Source organism: Anopheles marshallii, chromosome 3 (genome assembly GCF_943734725.1).
Source record: "Anopheles marshallii chromosome 3, idAnoMarsDA_429_01, whole genome shotgun sequence".
Classification (NCBI taxonomy): Eukaryota; Metazoa; Arthropoda; class Insecta; order Diptera; family Culicidae; genus Anopheles; species Anopheles marshallii.
Window position 1 is genome coordinate 61,703,628 of NC_071327.1, and position 17,948 is coordinate 61,721,575.

The following is a 17,948-nucleotide window of genomic DNA, read 5'->3' on the forward strand; positions in this document are numbered from 1 at the left end:
TTCAACCAACCCCCAAAGTTTCATTGCAAAAAAAAAACGGTCAATGAACACATGTAGTTTTGGGGATTGCTCCCATTCCGATGTGCGCGGAGAGAATTCGAAAGAGCTAGGAATGTGAAGATAATACATAATATGACATCACTGCCCATGAAACAAGCGAATGGAAGACAAACGGAAAGGTGCCAAATAAACAATCGCCACAAAACAACAACCGTCGATGGACGCAAAACACAATTACGAGGATATTGAGACAATCGGGTGTTATCGAAAACGACACCCTGCGAATGAATCGTACCGGAGAGACTTAACTCGGTGCATCGGACGGACGTACCGAAGACCTACAGGGTTCCGACAAACGGTAACATTCACACCGCATTAGCCGCACAATGCGCACCCGAACATCTTTGGCGATTTTACGAAAGATAAAAAAGCGCAAGGAAGGAATCCTTTTACTTTCGTGCTAAATACGGCGACAGCAAATTATACCGACAAGACACCGGTGCGAAACGAGTAACTTTGGACTGCAATCATTGAAGCAACCGTTCGAATGTTCTGCACACTGTTCTGTTCGCTATCTGCACTGCACAAAAACCAATACCCTGCCTGCGTAAGGAGGTCTCTGAAACGATAAATCATGCGATCGAAGATAAATGGTACAACGGGTACAAATTGGTCCGAAAGCACCACAACAACTGCTCCGATCAATGTGTTGCAGCTTCCGTGATGACGATGACTCGGAACGGAATCCGAATGAGGGATGATAATAATAATGTTTTCGGATTGCAACCGCAACCGCACAAAATCTGCATTGGAACCGCACGAAACACGATGCAACAGCTAGATGCCGGAATTGAATGCCACGAGGTGAAGTTGGACTACGGGTGGGAATTCATTTGCGAAGAGGAAAACCAGCGAATGCTTGAGTTTTGCCTTGAGAAATTAGTGGAAGATCGTACTGGCGTAAGAAAAGGATTTCTTTTAGCCGAATTTATTATGATTATTATGATACTTAATTCGAATTGTTTTCATTATCAGTGAGTTTCTGGATGTAAATTAACTATAATATGATTTTGGTTTTTCGTGTTATAGCGATAAGAAACAGCTTATTAGACCTAAACAACCATCTATTCAAACAGGTTTTGATTATTTTACAAATATTTATTATAATATTTATTGATATTCATAATACTAATATTTAATCAAGCCATATTATCTTACTGATTTACGCTACGTTTTATCCTTCTTTCCAGGCTAAACTGTTAGAAAACTCCCAAGCATGGTTAGGCGCATCTACGTCATCAATTGCTGGTAAGTTACACAATACTTCTTATTATTTTAATCGAAAACACAGACACGTTAAGCGATATCCATCAATTTAATTAAAGCTCTTTGACCAAAAAACAATACTCTCACAACATGAACAAAACTCGAGCGCCTTCCTCTGCCAATACATTAATTCAATTTCAATTTATGAATTTCAATATCATCACTCCATCTCAATTTGGGCCAAATTTGGTCAATGTGGACGACCTAAAAGCACTTTACGGGCTGGGTTGTCTGGTGTCATTCTAATGACGTGACCAGCCCCCCCGAAACCTGGCGAGTGTAATCCACTCCAGGCCGTTAATCACCAACCCGAGCTTTTCTGTCGCCAGCAGTATTTAAACAAATAAAATGTAAAATGTGCCTGCAGCAAAGTTAATAATATTTAAACAAATTTTAATATTTTTTTACAAAATCGGGTATTTTTACTATTTACTGCAGCGTGGTTAAGTGCGTTCCACTTTAAAACGTTTTCTACAAATCAGAAACAGTGTTTTTCTTCTCCATTTAAATAATTATCTGTTAACGAACCGTCACACTGTGCATTCGAAAGCATCAAAGTGGATTAAATCGGATGGATGAAATGCTTTCCATGCATAAGGATAAACGTTTAAAGCACCTGTAAAAGGAGTTAACAGGAACGAAACCGCACGGAATATGTGTACTATCCGAAAAAAACAGTACACACCCTTGAAAGCGTCCTTCAATGCACCGCTACAGAACGATACCGTCCGTGTGATCTACCCTGAAAGGATCGGTTTTATTCGCAAACTGTACCGCTCTCATCGTCCGGAATCGGGCGAAAGCGGGAGATCGATGAGGAGCTGGAAACCGCTCCCTTTTCAGTACATTGCTTGAGCATGTATCGGCACGAATGTCTTTGTCTTTATGTGCATCCATACCACCTTTTCCGCACCCTGTCGCTGTTTTACCACACCTCCGCCACCCGTTCCCGGACAGGAATCGTACCAGAGGATTTAATTAAAAAATCTATATTTTTGCAATTCCAATCCCGATCCCCCTACCGCGGCACGGTGAGACACCGAACCTAGGCTGCGATAGGTTCGCTGCTCCGGCAAAATAAAGTCGCGAAATGGTTCCGCGGCCTCATCGAACCATGGTCTCTCGTCTAGTTGGGATCTGTGGTTGGGGATCTTTGTGCAATGGCACGATATGATGGAGAGAGATTGTTTTTTTGTTTTGTTTTGTTTTTGCTTTATCTACAGCAGCATCATTCTGGTGTACCCCTTTTGTTACATGCAAGGCCTCTTGTACATATAATTCAAATAATTTTTACTCTATTTTTATTTCGAGCTCATCGCTTCGCTGTAACACGCTGTTTCGGACGGACGGTTAGATTGGATGTTGCTCCTGGGTCAGCATTTTCCGCGCACGGTACGGTGCCGGCATTCGTTTGGGGCAAAGTTTGCTGTGCAGAAAGCGTTATTCTGCAAGTGCTAGAGATACACCGTACGCTACACGCACACATACGATGGATATCGAATTCAGTCTCGCAGTAATCGAATCTAACGATAGTGTAGTGGTTCATATTTCAGTATATTGCACAACATCAGGCAAGAAAGTGAAATCAGTTGGAAAGGCAAAAATATAACCAACAAATATAATAAGGGTTGGTAATATATTAGCTCCTCAACTAAATAACGGTCGAAGACTCGTGATATTAATGATTTGTTGTGTGTTGTGTGGTGGGACCCTACCGAAATATTGTATTATGAGTTATTGCACAGAGGACAAGCTATCGCTTAAAATCCCACTCTTATGATGTCAAACCTTTACCAACCCTAGTAGAAAACAGTATCAGTAACAGTAGTAACATGGATTGTTTTAACTTATTTCCTGCATTTTAGAGATATTTTCACATAAAAATATCACCTGTTTCGATGCATGGCACAAGGTGTTCTTCGTCAGTGGTTTTGGTGCTTTGAGCAAGGGATTGAACGGATTTGACGGTCGAATTTGAAATATTTCAAGGATTGTTTCAAAAGGCACATTTTCTCTCAGAGTTCAAGAGTTAGGTGAAAATTGGTGAAAAGTTTTTGGTAGCAATGAACAATATTCTGTGAAACGATTTTTTCCACCATAATTTTTAGATAACATCCCAAAAAACACCCGTCGATTAGACGTTAATCTCAAATACAAAGGATTTTCAATAGAGTGTTTTAAATTTTCATGCTGTCTTACCTTATGGTGCTTGTTTGGAATGCAGAAAAAGATTCGCTCTGGAAACAGGCAGCCATCCACCACCGTATAGCCGTTGGACTTTTCCTTTTAACATCCTTCAATGCACACGGACAGCTCCGATCCGAACTAATCTTCCCTTGGCGCGATACAACCTTCACCGTGCAGCAAAAAAGTGCGTAAAGAACAGAAGGTTACGTTTTGTGTGCATGCATGTGCGTTTTTTTTTTTGTCACTTTCCATGTGACCGCTTTGTACTTCCATTATGTGCATCCTTCCGGTACGCTGCATCTTAATTGCTATTTCCTTACGCACCGAACCGAACCTATGGTAGCGACCCCGGGCAAGCAAGAATGACGTCGACGGTCCTGCACCGTCCTTGATGCTAGCACGCAAAATGGTGGATAGCTTCAGATTCAGCTCGACGTGTGTTTCGGCACGTTGATGTGGCACAGGTGGCTGCCACAAAAAAAAAAACAGGCGAAGGTTAACAATGCACCACCACCACCACTATCACCCATATGTATTTCCGGGTCTTCCGGAAGCATGGCACAAAGAGCAAAAAAAAAAAAGAGAAAAGTCCAACGTCACATAACACCCTGTGCGAAGTCGGTGCACTCCTGCACGCACGCACCATCAGGAGTCGGACACATTTCACTTACAGCGTCACAGCCAACAGCGCCACGGTTATAGGCCTTTTCCTTTTCCGATTGAAATGGCGTAACGTGTAAATAGGGTTTTCTTTTTTTTTCAATTTCACATTCCATCTCGCTCACATGTCGGCTCAACGCACGCTGTTTCTGGCCGATACGTCGAGTACGACACATGCGTTGCCGCAGCAACATCCTGCCTGATCATTCGCTGCATCACACACTGTAACGGATTTACCGAGACGCTATCTGCACGGGTGTGTGCGTAATCTGACGAGAAAAAAATGGTCCAACTAGCCGAGGTGAAGGAATGGCACTGAAAATGTCGACGAGAAAATGGTAAAACCTTTTGCACATATTTGCATCTTTTAGTTTTTGTTGCGTGTTCGGTCACTATCCGCACCATGGCACAGCACGGATGCGTGATGCAAAATGGAACGAAAACGCACCCACTGTCGCCAGGAATAAAATGTCTCCCTTCCGGAAGGCAGCTGTCTATCGGTCTGGATTAGAAGGATTTGGAGTTTTTGTTGCTCCTTTTGTAAGACTGTTTTTTTTCCGTCTCGTAACGCATATCCTTGGAACGATCATTTTGTCACTTCGTTGCACAACAAATTGGAAATGCAACAATGTGATTAGATTTTATCTGCAATGATGAAATCCTAATATCAACTTTTTATGGATCGTATTGTACGGCTAAATTGCTTGATTTACGTTTAGATTTATCTTGTAACATATTCCGCGCATTCAATCGCTTTTAAAGTGGTGTTAATTGTTACTGGTGTTTAAATTATGTTGTCTTCCATTTAGAATTCTCATTTTCTAAAATGGCGCTTGCTGGTTAACAATAGCAATAATTAATTGCAAAGTGCCCAGCTACTGACGATGCAAACAAAAAACCAGAAACAAACTCCCGAAACAAACAAACAAAAAACCAAATCAAAATGGAACATTTGTCGAATAACAAAACTTTTGCAAACCCGAGGACGTTTGGTTCTTGATTTCGTCTTTTTTTTTTTTTGTTTTTCCTCATTTGCCTCATTTCCTCCAAAACCAGAACTGTGAAACACTCATAAAAAGTGCCCACACTCAATCAGCAAACCGAGGGTGGGGCGCATTAAAAAAAAGGGAAATAAAATACCATCGAAAACGGGCAAAAGGAAAACTCGAAACTCATTTACCATCCATACCGCGGGTGTAGATGATTTTCGATTTTTCCGCGACCCATCTCGCGCGGAACTCTCGCGCAAGAGCACCCCGCAACCTTCGATACCCCCGTCGAGGCACGGAACGCAAGCTAACTCTGGAGTGGCGCGTAGCTATTTCTTGCCGGCTGGTTTGTTAATTTTCGCCATCATTTTAGCAAGGGAACAATTAAAATATGTACGAGTGGTGAGCGCACATCGCTATGGGAGCAAATGAGAAAGGGAGAAGGAGAGAGAAAGGGATTGCAGCTGGTGGCCTGGGGTTGGGAGGGGAAGCTTGTAAGAAAGGACAGGTTAAAAATATTATAAAAACTGGGGACTTGCAATAAATATTTGATTAATTAGATTTTTTTCTCTCCCCCTACCCTTGCCTCGCTCGTCGCCAGGCCGCGCCGTCGAATGGTCCCAAATGGCGTTGCTGGCAATTCCGGGCTACTGGTACTGGAAATGAGCATTTGCCTTCCTTATTTTGCGGCTCTTTTCTTCCCTGATTACGCTCATGCCTTCAGTGTGTGCGTGTGTTTTTGTCCACGAATTGTTCCACTATGGTTCGTTTGCAGCTTCGATTCAATTTTTACGTCCACCAGCAATGCCGCGACCAGCAAATTTCGACAGAGCTCAAAAAAGAAATTAAACAAATCTTCCTTTTTTTACGTGCCGCAAAGGGGCGAGGGGCCAGGTCTTGCGAGGTTAAAATATACTACCACCCCTCCCCAAAATGATGCTAAAAGTTCGTCCGCACCGTACTCGTACTCCCACCGAAAATAAGCATCAGAAGCAGTGGAAAATAAAAATTAGAACAAACCGGTCCACTTCTATTCCGTCCCCGTGCGTACGGAATTTCCTTTTCCACAATCAGAAGCCCCTTCCTTCCCGTCCTGCTTGCCACCGTCACCCAACACCCCGACCAACCGGTAAGCTTTTCATGCAAAACAATATATAATATTACCCCGCCAGGAAATGAGCCTGGGAAGCCGGAGAGAGCTAACAAGGGGAGCAACAACAACAACAACAACAAAAAAACTTCAACCCCGAAAAAAACCCGAACGAGGATGGAAAATTACCTTCCATTCCTTTCTAGTGCCTTACCACCACCGCCACCCACGGCCATCACGTGTTCCGTAGTGGTCGTGCAAAAATGATGCTGGAGAATGATGATTATGATATGGTTCGCAAAAGGCAGCCTGGTGGCGTTCGGGGCAGAATGTGGAGTCCCATCAGATCATTGGGTGGGCAAAGGGCCGTTCGGGAGGACCGGTGGCGCGTAGGGGGCACTGATGGTGGTGGGCACATTGTATCGGTATCACGATTCCGCGTAGCCCGGTTTCATTATGTTTAATTTATTGATTGAGTTTGTGTTCAGCTCATTTCGTGGATGCGAGCTTACACACACTCACACTCAAGCATACAGCATCATTGGCGATGCACAATTGAAAAGAAGGGGAGCAAAGTGGGCAAGAAAGAGAGGATTGTTTTTGTACCCTTTTTTTTTTTTGTTTTGGGCTGCATGTCTTGTTTCGCTTCCTTGGTTACTGTTGCCGATAATGCAGCAAATAATTTACCATATCGATCGGCAGCTAGACGATTCAATTCTTTTTTTTTTAAACAATTTCCTGATCATTTATTCAAACTCAAACATTTATAGAAGTTATCTTTTGTACATTTTCATATTTCTTGCATGTTTACCCGGTGCTAACAACTGAGGTCCTGCTTAAGGAATGCTATACACCGCGCAAAATTGAACACTGCTCTTTGCCAATTTTCTGGGCTTATCTCAATTTGGGCCTAGAACACTCTGTCCATCAGATGGCAAAAAAAAAGACTCCTAAGAGCCTAGTTGTCTTTGACATGATGGTTGTCTTCCATTAATGAATGAATGACAAGATGGTGTACTATTGTCCTTCCAAACATACAGGGTTAAAAAATTTACTGAGCGTTGCTAAGAATTGTTTGTCAGTTTTGAACAAATTCCATGTCTCAGAAGGTCCAGCTTTACTGTTTTGGGATCTCCTCCCATTTCCAGCTCTCTCAATTATAAATGGGATAAGTTGATGTACGTAAGTCGAGTATTATAAGGAGAAATATCTTGAATATCCTGAATTACTCTAAAAAAACCTCAAGAAAATATTTCATGAAGTAATAATCCTGTGTGCACCATTATTCCAATATGGTCACAGCACCACTTTGTCATTGTGTTTCTATTCATCCTTGACACATCCAACCGACCACCTACCACACGCATGTAACGCACACGGCGGAAGCGACCAGAACTGCATCCACAACTGCAACTGCAAGCGCGAATGAGCGCTGCCCGGACGGATCGTAGCGATAAATGAAATAAACATCCAATTTGAAATGCAAATCAGCTGGAAAATGATATAAATTAAATTTTCGAACTGATTTATTCACTTCCGTCAACGCGCGCCGGTCGCGGCGCGGCCGAAGCCTTGCGAAACGGTTTTGCAAAGGTGGTGTTTTCATTTTGTCACTTTGTATTTACTTCCTTGTACAGCGTCCGGCCTTCGTTCGTGGTTGGCTTCACCTACCTCTCCACCCCCCCTCTGTTGTGGGTAAAAGGAAACCCTTCTCACTCACGTAATTGCCGTGACGTTTAGTGACAAATAGCGACGCATTCATCTCGGCGTGGTGAGGAAAATTGCAAACAAAGTGCTAAAGAGACCAAACTGCAATGAGGAAATGCACTGGTTAATGGTTTATTTTGTCTGTCAGGCAAAACATTGTATCTTTCAGTGAGGTACAATTACTACATTTTATTGATCACTGCTGCACGACCCACAAATATGTTACCCATGTTACCGAACGACTCATTAAACATATCACACAAAGGGAGATTCTTATGGGTTTTATTGCAGCCCGCCCGTTCACACCTTGCTCCAATACATAATGGCGCGAAAAGCGAAAATGCATACTGACCTCCATAATCCGGTGCCAACGCATACACAAAGGAAACCGTCTTTCCACTGTTTTGCATCCAGAAGCATAGCAACACCCAGCTAACGCCAAGCACTGACGCGCCTGCCCATCCTTCCACCGTGCCACACCCCGGGAAGGGGGGGGGGGGGGGGGGGGGGGGGGGGGGGTGATATATATTTGTAATATATTTTTCATCATTTTCTTTTATGTTCCGCCCGCCATTTGCCTTGTTCTTTTCATTCTTTGCCGGCTGTATTCAAAATTATTTCTTGTAAACAAAAACCCCGTTCAGCACATCCGACGCGCCGGCCCCGAACCCCGTCGAATGTGCCGCTGGGTTGAAAGTTTAAAAGACGAAGCGAAACCAAAAAAAGAAAAGCATCAGTAAAACTTTGCCCATATTCACCGTCGCCATCGTCATCGTTCTCGCCATTCCATTGTCCATGTGCGATGCGAGGTGGTGCGAGATCGGTTTGTTTCACGTAAATAACACACTCACACCGGGGACGCGCGCTCACACACGAAAATGCATCCGTGTATATACATTTTACACTTGTACTCCGAGTTCCATCCGGGCCCCCCTCCCCCCGTGAAATGGCTAAACCCACTCTACGATGGGTTTGGAAAAACCCCGGACGGAGGGAGTTTTCCGCGTATTTTTCACATATTTCCACATGATTTTTTTTTTCCTTTTCGTTCTTCCTCACCATTTCGTTCACCCCTTTTTTCATCCCGACCGACGATGACTTGCCCACGTGTTTATCTTTTTGTTCTCACTTTCCTCTTTGCCCGCACGGGGGAGGGAGGGAAACAAAGGGTGGATGGGTAATATTTTTCATCCACCGAAATCCACCCCCATTCCCGGGTTCGTGTAACGGTCGCCTTGGTCTGCGCCCGGTTCCATCTTAGGCGGCCGATTCAAGTTATTTTCGGTCTTAGTTTTTCCGGCCTTTATTTTCGTCACCAAAAGCCACCGCCACTGCAGTTGCCGTCTCGTTGTGCGCTCGTGTTCTTTTACCTTTACCCCCACCGGATTTGGCTCACCGTTTTTCCAAGGACTCTTTTACCGATTAGTCTTGCATCTATGCGGGATCGAGGGTGGGGGGGTGTGTGGGAAAAGGGTGGCGATTTTTCATATTTTTACGCTTCACACTCATTGTCTTAGCCGTACGTCTTGTGTTGCGCTGTCGCAAACGGTAATCCTCTGTGTGTGTGTGTTTCATTTCTTTGCGCTTGCTGTCTCTTTCTTTATTTTTAATTTTTCTTTTGTCCAGCCCTCCCGCTTGAGTCCCGCTATGCTACCCACACTTCCTGCAAGCCCGAAGAAAGCCTTGTGCGACTTTAACTTTGATGTAACACGCGGCAGAGTAATTATTTACATTCATTCCCTCCCTGCCCTTTCCCCCATTTTCCCAACTCCAACCGGGGCCCGGCCGCTTCCATCAATTGTCATTTCAAAATTACTTTCATCTCGTTTCACCGTTTGCTGCCCGCCTACATTGCCTCTGCTGTTGACTTTGGTCTTGGCTTCTGAAGAAATTTCTCTTCCAACCCCTACCTCCCGTTTCAACCCCGTTCCGGAGCGGGATGGGGGGGGGGGGTTTGAATCGGTATTTCTCATTCGCCATCCAGCATCCGTTAGTTACACTTATGCTTCTGCCTGTCCCAGTCCCATCCCATCTGAACCACCCACCCAGGCTGCGCTGTCCCGCACGATCATAATGATCGTCTCCGGCGAGTCGACGTGTTATGTTATTTCACGTATTGTTCAAGGTGTAACACGTCCACCTTGCCACCTCCCGTTGGTCCCACCCCGGTGACGCATGTGCGACCCCACCCTTTCCCCACCGTGTACCAAAACGGGTCTTACCTTTTCAATATTTTGCATCAATGCAATGCACACTCGCACGCGCACGCAAACCAACAATGTGCCGAGTTTGGTGAACTTTTTCTCACTTTACCGTCAGACCCTTAACCCCCGCTACCACGCCATCCACCCCATGGGGGAGGGGGAATGCTCTCCAAAAAGGTTCGTATGCAACATACGAACGATTCCATTTTTCATCTGTTGTAAAGATGGTTCAGCATGATAGCGGAAGCAAATCAGTGCATGTAGCCGTACACCGGCACAATGATACAACAACACAAAATGAGAGCAGCGATACAACGGAAAAATAGCACATTGCCACCATCATCACTTGGTTCTTCTTCTGTGTGATGTTTGCTTACATTGCTACTTTTCGCTCGGACCGGTAACAGTGTCTTACATTGCTCTAGATGAGTTAATGCTTTAATCGGTTACTTTTTCCTGCTTCGCGCGTGTGCAGATAATCGTAATATGTATAAAAGTTTCAACAAATATAGTTAATCAATCAATAGTACATTCATTATACATAATAGTCAGTACCAACACACACCTTCTATCGATCAGTTTACCCTCGCCAATAAGGGCAAAGTTCTTTTTTCACACAAAAACTCCTTTTCTTCATGCTACGGCTTCGACGAGTTCGGCCCGCTTTACTCCGTTCATTTTCCGCAAAAAAGATTTCCACTTCCCCGAGCAGCCCCCCGCCCGAGAATGGTCCGAGCATCCATTTCATTTAAATTTTTCATTTTTCATTAATCAATTATTAATATTAAGTCTTGTGCACTTTCTTTTGATTCCTTTTTCGTCATCTGCCTTCCCCGGGATCACCGACAACACCGACCTGAGGAAAGCAATGTTTACGAGTTTTTTTTTCTTTTGCGCTTGTGAAAACCAACACATAGCAAAGGAAAAAAAATGGGAAAGAAAACCTATGCGATGAAAATCGGTACCTTTTTCCTTCTTATTTTACCGGAACCTTGCAATGGGGTGCCGGTAAACTTTTCCCTTTTGCACTTTATTTGTTCTTAGTCGCGTATTCTGCTTACAGCCTTTTTTGTTTTTTTTTTGCTTTGTTCTTTCCTCAATGGCCGGTCGCTCCATTTACATATAGGTTGGGGTAGTGTGTTTTTTTTCTTTTCGCTCTGCAGATATTTTATTTAATTTTTTCGAGTTTTCCTGGTTACCTACTCAAGATTAACCTTTACTGTTTTACACGACATCGCTTCGTTCGATTTTTTTTTGCTCTTTTCCATTTCTTACTCTTTGTTCCGGTTGTGTTGCTTTTGGTTATACTCTTCCGCTTTCACTACGGCGATGCCTATGTAAAAAAGTGTATGTACTTATTATTTAATGCTCTATTTACACCGTAACTTTACATTTCCATCATTCGTAGCGATTTTTTATTTCGCCATCTTTTCTTTTCCATTTTTGTTTCCTATTACAGTCGACATCCTTGGTGCTGCTCCATTTTTACATTTACTTTTAATTAAATATTAATGAAAATTAAAATGAACCAAAACAGGCGGAAGGTGATGAATGTTCAAGTGAAACGGATGCACTCGTGCATCTCTCGTTCACTCGTTCGCCATCATCATCATCATCGTTAGGGAACAACCGAGTGGCGACCTTCCACCCTTCCGCGTTCCGTAAGCACCCCTTTCCTGTCCTCCACCTCCCATCTCACCCACACACTCAAAGGGTGTAATTTTTCATTTTTATTTCAATTCCGGTCGGTACAGCACTCGCCCAGGACCGTACTTTGTTTTGCACCGGCTTGATATTGCGAACGCCGCGCGTTATTTGAAGAGCGTGCAGGTAGGATTAAAACCCGGCCGCATGGAAAGAGGAAATCGTTCGAAACATACAAATAATTACCCACAATCGAATGTGCCGATTGATTCATTTGTCAAGTAATTAAGTTCTGTGTGTGTACGAGTGTGTTTTTTTTTATTTTCTCAATCTTTTGTCCTCGCCACAAACCGTTTGCCAAAAGCTCAGGAATTCCGGAATGAATTGTTTTCAATCAATGCATGCGCTATTTGTTTCCTTTCGCTCCCGAGACGGACCAAGCGCGATGGAAAGGGGTTTGGAATAAGTAAATCGACTTCACGACCCAAGGTAGCCGCACCCAGGGCGGTAGTTCGATTCGAAGCGAACAAATCACCCGCGTGTAATTAGTGCATAAGGATATGAAGGTTTTAATTGATTTTCCAATAGCGTCCCTTGTTCCCTTGTTGGGAACCCATTCCCTTTGGGTGCCCTTTTAGGAAATGGAAGCGAGCCATCAAATGAACACGCGATCGAAACATTTGCCACAATTAATGGTGGTAAATATTGCAGTACGGCGGGGCTCGTGTATGTGAACGTTTTACGAATAGGCTTAGCGTAAAATGCATTCGGCGTTTGCTGTCGATTGTCTAGAAACTCACTGTCTTGTATTACAAATCGTTTCAGAATCTATTTTTACCGCCATCTCATAAAACACTCATCGGTTGTGATTGATTGTCGAATCTGTTATTTCTCCGAAGATATTGGTTGGGTCAAATTGACAAGTTATTGGAGAAAATATATTAGAAATCTTTTCCTAATTGAGTACTTCTCCTCATTGAACATGAGAAATTTAATAGTGGGCATAATTTATTTTTAAACCATCCGCGAAGAGTCCTTCAAATCATGCGTCAACTCCTGAAACATTCATCTTCAAATTGTTATTTTGAGCTGCTATTGTATGTAGTTAATTGTAAATGGTAGCGAAACAAATAATTCAAACTCAGAATTTTTACGAGTAAATGAATTTTTAATAAATGTTGAAATTAATTTAAGGTTATTTGCAGATTCAGGAAACTTTATAATAGAAATTTACAGTCATTTGTTCTTTTCAAAGATTTATTCAGATTTATGCAACTAATATAGCGCTAACATGTACTTTCCGCTCTCCACAATGTCAATATTGATGTGTTAACTCTTAATGAAACACCTTGCGGCAAGGTTGAAATCGGCAAACGGTTCACCTATTCCCATCCTTTCCGATACCATTTGATGATTTTACACCTTGGCAATGGAATGGCTCCATTTCTTGCATTTGTTAAAATAAATTCTCACACCCAGAAAACAAACCATTTCTCTCCGACAAAACAAAATAAAAACAATCCACCTGTTTTGTTCGATTGTTTATCGTCCAAAATAAATCACCCGATCAAAAGAACCAACTTTTTTTTACTCCAATATCCTACCTATTTCGGTGTCGTGCACGCCCATTGGGGGTGGGATTTTTTATGCACAAAAAACCATCCGCCCGTACGTTTCCTTTTGATCGCCGATGGCCACAGTCAGCGCGGCAACCGACCGGGAGGGGATCGGGCACGATCGCCACCCAACGATCAACGAATGCTCGCCTTTGATCGTGTTGCTCGCCCATGAAGATGAAGCTGATGAAACGATCCGGGACCGTCGATGTTGATGATGATTGCGGATCGATCGATGTGTCGATCGTTTCAATGGCCCTCCAAAGGCTGAACACCGTGCGGCACTCGAAGCAGCACGGTAGAGTGAGAGCTCTCACATTAAAATGGAAAGGCATTCATCGAAGGACGCTAACGGTATGCAACATATTCCGCAAAACAAAACCTGTGGCGGTGAACCAGAAAGGAAGAGCAAAAACCAAACGTCCCACCTAAAACGTAGGAGGAATTAAAAAGCGAACGGCCTTAAACAAATATCATAACGCTCGCGAACCGCTTGAATTTGTTTGCTTAAAATTTCAACATTTATCTCAAGATGTGTGTGTGTGCGTGCCGTTAGTACACTTTCGTCGTGTGCTTTGAAGATGCTGTGATTGTTTTCTTGTGCGTGGTTTTGCGATTCTTTTCGCATCCCAGCTGACCGGAGAATTGTTGGCATCTCCGGGGTTCTTCTCGGACCAGCCGTTCAACAGTGCGGTGTAGTTTTATTTATTTAATTTTTATTAATACGTTTATTTAAATGAACACCATGGCGAGAGTGTGAGAGAAGGAGGGCTTATGGTAACCCTTAAATGGAAAACGACGATGGAAGGGACATTGGGAACTCGATAAGCAGCGGGTAGAGACAATTAAATATGCACATACAGTTCATAAAATATGGGACAAAATGGGTTTACTTTTATTTTGTGAGATATTCTTTCTCCATACGGTACCACAAGCAGTTCAATATGCGGCGGAATATTTAACCCACGGTTTATATTTGGTCTGCTACCCCGTTTGCTCCATCGAAACGAGCGCGATAGTGTAAAATTATTATTTCTCTTTATTTATGATCGTAACAAGAGCAATAATAATAACACTAACGATCATACGTTTGGCTTTATGCTTTTCTTCCATTACTCGGTGGCCCTCTCGGCTGTGGCTACTTCCAGCCTCTTGGGCCTCTTTTTTGTTTGCTTTGTGTTGTTTTAAATTTTTGCTATGTGAATTTCACGACCGCACCGGAGGCAAGGGTGCGGTGCGGTGTCCATGCGGTGCTAAGCTGGCCCAAAATTTATATTTTTGCGCCGTCCGTTGAGCTGTCCGTTGCCTCATCATCGCCCGCTCGGCCGGCCCGACACGTTGGCCAAGTGCGATCTCGTTTCACTTACTCTTTCATTTTATTAAGCAGTCATTAACCTCCGAATGAACGATTCAAATGAACGGAAAAAGAGATGGTAGTAGAAGTGTGTGAAGGAAAAAAAAATAAAAACAACAAGATTATTATAAAAATACCATACAAACAGGCAAAGGGAAAGAGGGTAGAGTACGGAGAGGAGAGCAAAAATCGTAACCAACCCCAGAAGAAATAACATCAAAATCATCTGCAACCTCTACAACACCCAAACCCACCCTCCCGGCACCGCATGGAGCTGAAACAACCCCAAAGGAGCAATGGTAATGAGCATCGGGGTATATTTATTTCTATCTGTTAGAGATTACCGAAGCATTAACGATATAGCGCTTAATTGCAAACGCGCAAACAAATGCGTTCCATTGCAATCGCGAGCAATGGGAAGGGGGGAGGGGGGGGGGGGGGGGGGGGTTACCCAAAACAAGAAAGACGATGAAAACGTACCACATAGGTAGAAATTGTTAAAAGAACACGAAAACGAAGCCACCATTTCATAAAACGAGACACACACACCCGCATGTGGCAGATAAACAGAAGGTATCATAAAATAAGATGATTTTTTGGGGCTCGTTATGATAATACGCACCCACCCCCCTTCCCGGTCAATGGGTTTTGCTGAGTCGGCGGATAGTGTGGTGATGGTGATGATGGATAAATGAAAGAGTAAAAAAGCTTTTACCACCCGACCCGCCCGTCCACCCACACCGGCATTTCCATCCGGCGTTCGGACAACGATCTTGCGTCGATGCAATGTTACTCTCATTACGGTGGTTAGTTAGCGCCCGGTGTGGATCGTGTGCAGTGTCACGATATTTGGAGCACTTGGTTTATTTATTTATTTTTCGCTTTTACACCCGTACAACCGTTTATTGTCGTTTTCGGCGGGGTGATTTGGGGCAACGGTCGTTTGAAAGATTATATATGTATTTTTCTAATGGTAAGTTCATACGAGGCTTCGTAATCAAATCGCATTCGGGGTAAGAACATGGGACATATTTTTAAATAAACTATACGTCTAGACAAACTGATGAATTGTGCGCGGTTTATTATAAGAGAAGTATCTGTCTGTTTGGAATTTTATTTAAATCACAATTCTGCTATTGATTAACGCTTTTCATAATAATAATCAAATCTAACTCAGTTTAATGCGTAACAATCAGAATCACGGAAAATGTAATTCGTTTTTACATGAAGAAACCATGTCCAATTGTAAGATCGAGCATTAAATAAAATGTGAATAAGGTTTTAAAGAAAAACATTCTTCCAAGCGCAATAAAATAAGCTCTTGCTTGAACAGTAATTACCAATAATTAATACATCTATAGACAAATATTAGTGAATTGTATAAAGAACATAAGATGAGTTCAAATCAATCAGTCCACAGGCCTTAGCGAATGTTTGTATTGAGTTGAGCTTACGTACGGAATAGTTATGTCTAGTGTTGTGCTTAATGAATCTTGTAAGAAGAGTCAATCATATAAATCTTAAGTGGCGAGCCATTCATATCAGGAATCAATTCTTAAAAGATTCATAAAACCGCAGACGAATCATGAATCCCTCGAGCGAAATAGTAGCTGAACCCAATTTTAGTAAATGATAAGGGGTAGATATTAATTGTGGTTAGCTAATACATGGAGGTCGTAAATCTTGGATGATTCCTGAATCATGAATGAAATAAAAATTCAGGTTCATTCATTCAGTTCAATGATTCAGATCAAATTTGCCCAACACTAATAGGTTGTTATTTGTCGGGATAGTGACATGCAGTTATCAACATTTGTTCCTTTAACTTCTAGAAAGTGTAGGAAAAACCCCTTTTTTGAAGAATGTTGTTATAGTTTTCCTCAAACATTGTTCATTAATGAATATTTTTGTACTAATTTAAATAACTTTCAAGATTGCTATTTAACCATTAATAAGCGCGTGAGAAATAATGCATCACAGCATCACCGTGCATTGCCATTAATGCGTCGTAAGGTTTACATGTTTAATGCCCATCAAAACAATCTAATGCCCATCTACATGAACTAGAGAAAAAATAAATCAAATCGACTACGTGACCGACGGTGATGATGATGATGATCGACATCGTTCACTCGGCTCACGCTGATAACGCCTCGAATACCGTGGCCCCCGGTACCGGTCACACTTGTGACCCGCAGTGTTGCGCAAAACCAGGCTAACAATAACAAGCACACAGAGCAACCGGGCAACTCAACTATAAATAATAACTATTTGCCAATTAATTTGTTACACGTGATCTATTTGTACGCCGGTACCTGGTCCACCTTTGTACCAGCCGGTTCGCCCCGATAAGCGACCATTAGTGCCAAGCGATACAACCCTGCTGCACTGATTGCTAGCTGCAATAGTGCAATTTTTTTTGCCTTTTGCTTTATTTCTGCAAAACACGCGTACCGATCGACACCTTGCTACGATTGGAAAACGCACCATGCGCTTTGGGTGTGATCGGTTTTACGGTAAATAAAATCACACTTCGCTGGGTGATGTTTTCATCTCCCCCCCTTTCGGGTGAAGATTTATTGTGATGCAATGCACAAGCGACGCAACGCAAAGGGCTGGGACGATGTAATGAAATTTAAATATCGTTTAACCACGATACTTTCCAGCGATTGTTTAAACATCAACCGCACGGAGAATGCGAGATAAAAATATCATCTACCCGTCGCGGATACCCAGCGTGATGAGGAAGATCGGCGATCACGTCGAATATTTATGACTCGCATGGCTCACAACAAACAAAACACCGTTGGAAAGCAGTAAAGCAATAGAGCATCTTAGCGTAGTGTGACGGTAAGCAAAAGGAAGTGATCGTAACACACATTTTTCTCATCTTTCCGTGTGTTACTCCGTACGTAGATCAACATTTAAAGCATTCCTATTGTCAACGGGGGGTTTTTTTTTTTTTGTTGTTGTTGCGCTGAGTGGGGAGTTACTGAGGGAAAACAAGTGAGAAATTACCCTCCCATGCCATGGGCATACCCTTCGTTAACCTCCCCGGGGAGCTGTAGTGCCTGGTGCTAGATTAGTTACGTCAGGTATTTCTCGTCTTTCTGTGTGTGTGTGTCTTTTTTTGTGTTATTTATCTCGTTTGTTTCATGTGCGATCCCCACA

At 42.8% G+C, this 17,948-nt stretch overlaps 1 protein-coding gene across 1 annotated transcript in view; it reads left to right on the forward strand.

The window, feature by feature from the left end:
* The window catches only part of LOC128713541 (protein bric-a-brac 1-like), a 121,498-nt gene that overhangs the window by 90,310 nt on the left and 13,240 nt on the right, over window positions 1-17,948 (forward strand). The window contains exon 2 of the mRNA XM_053808402.1: window positions 1,251-1,308. Coding sequence (XP_053664377.1) covers window positions 1,251-1,308 — 58 coding nt within the window. The remainder of the gene's footprint in view (window positions 1-1,250; window positions 1,309-17,948) is intronic.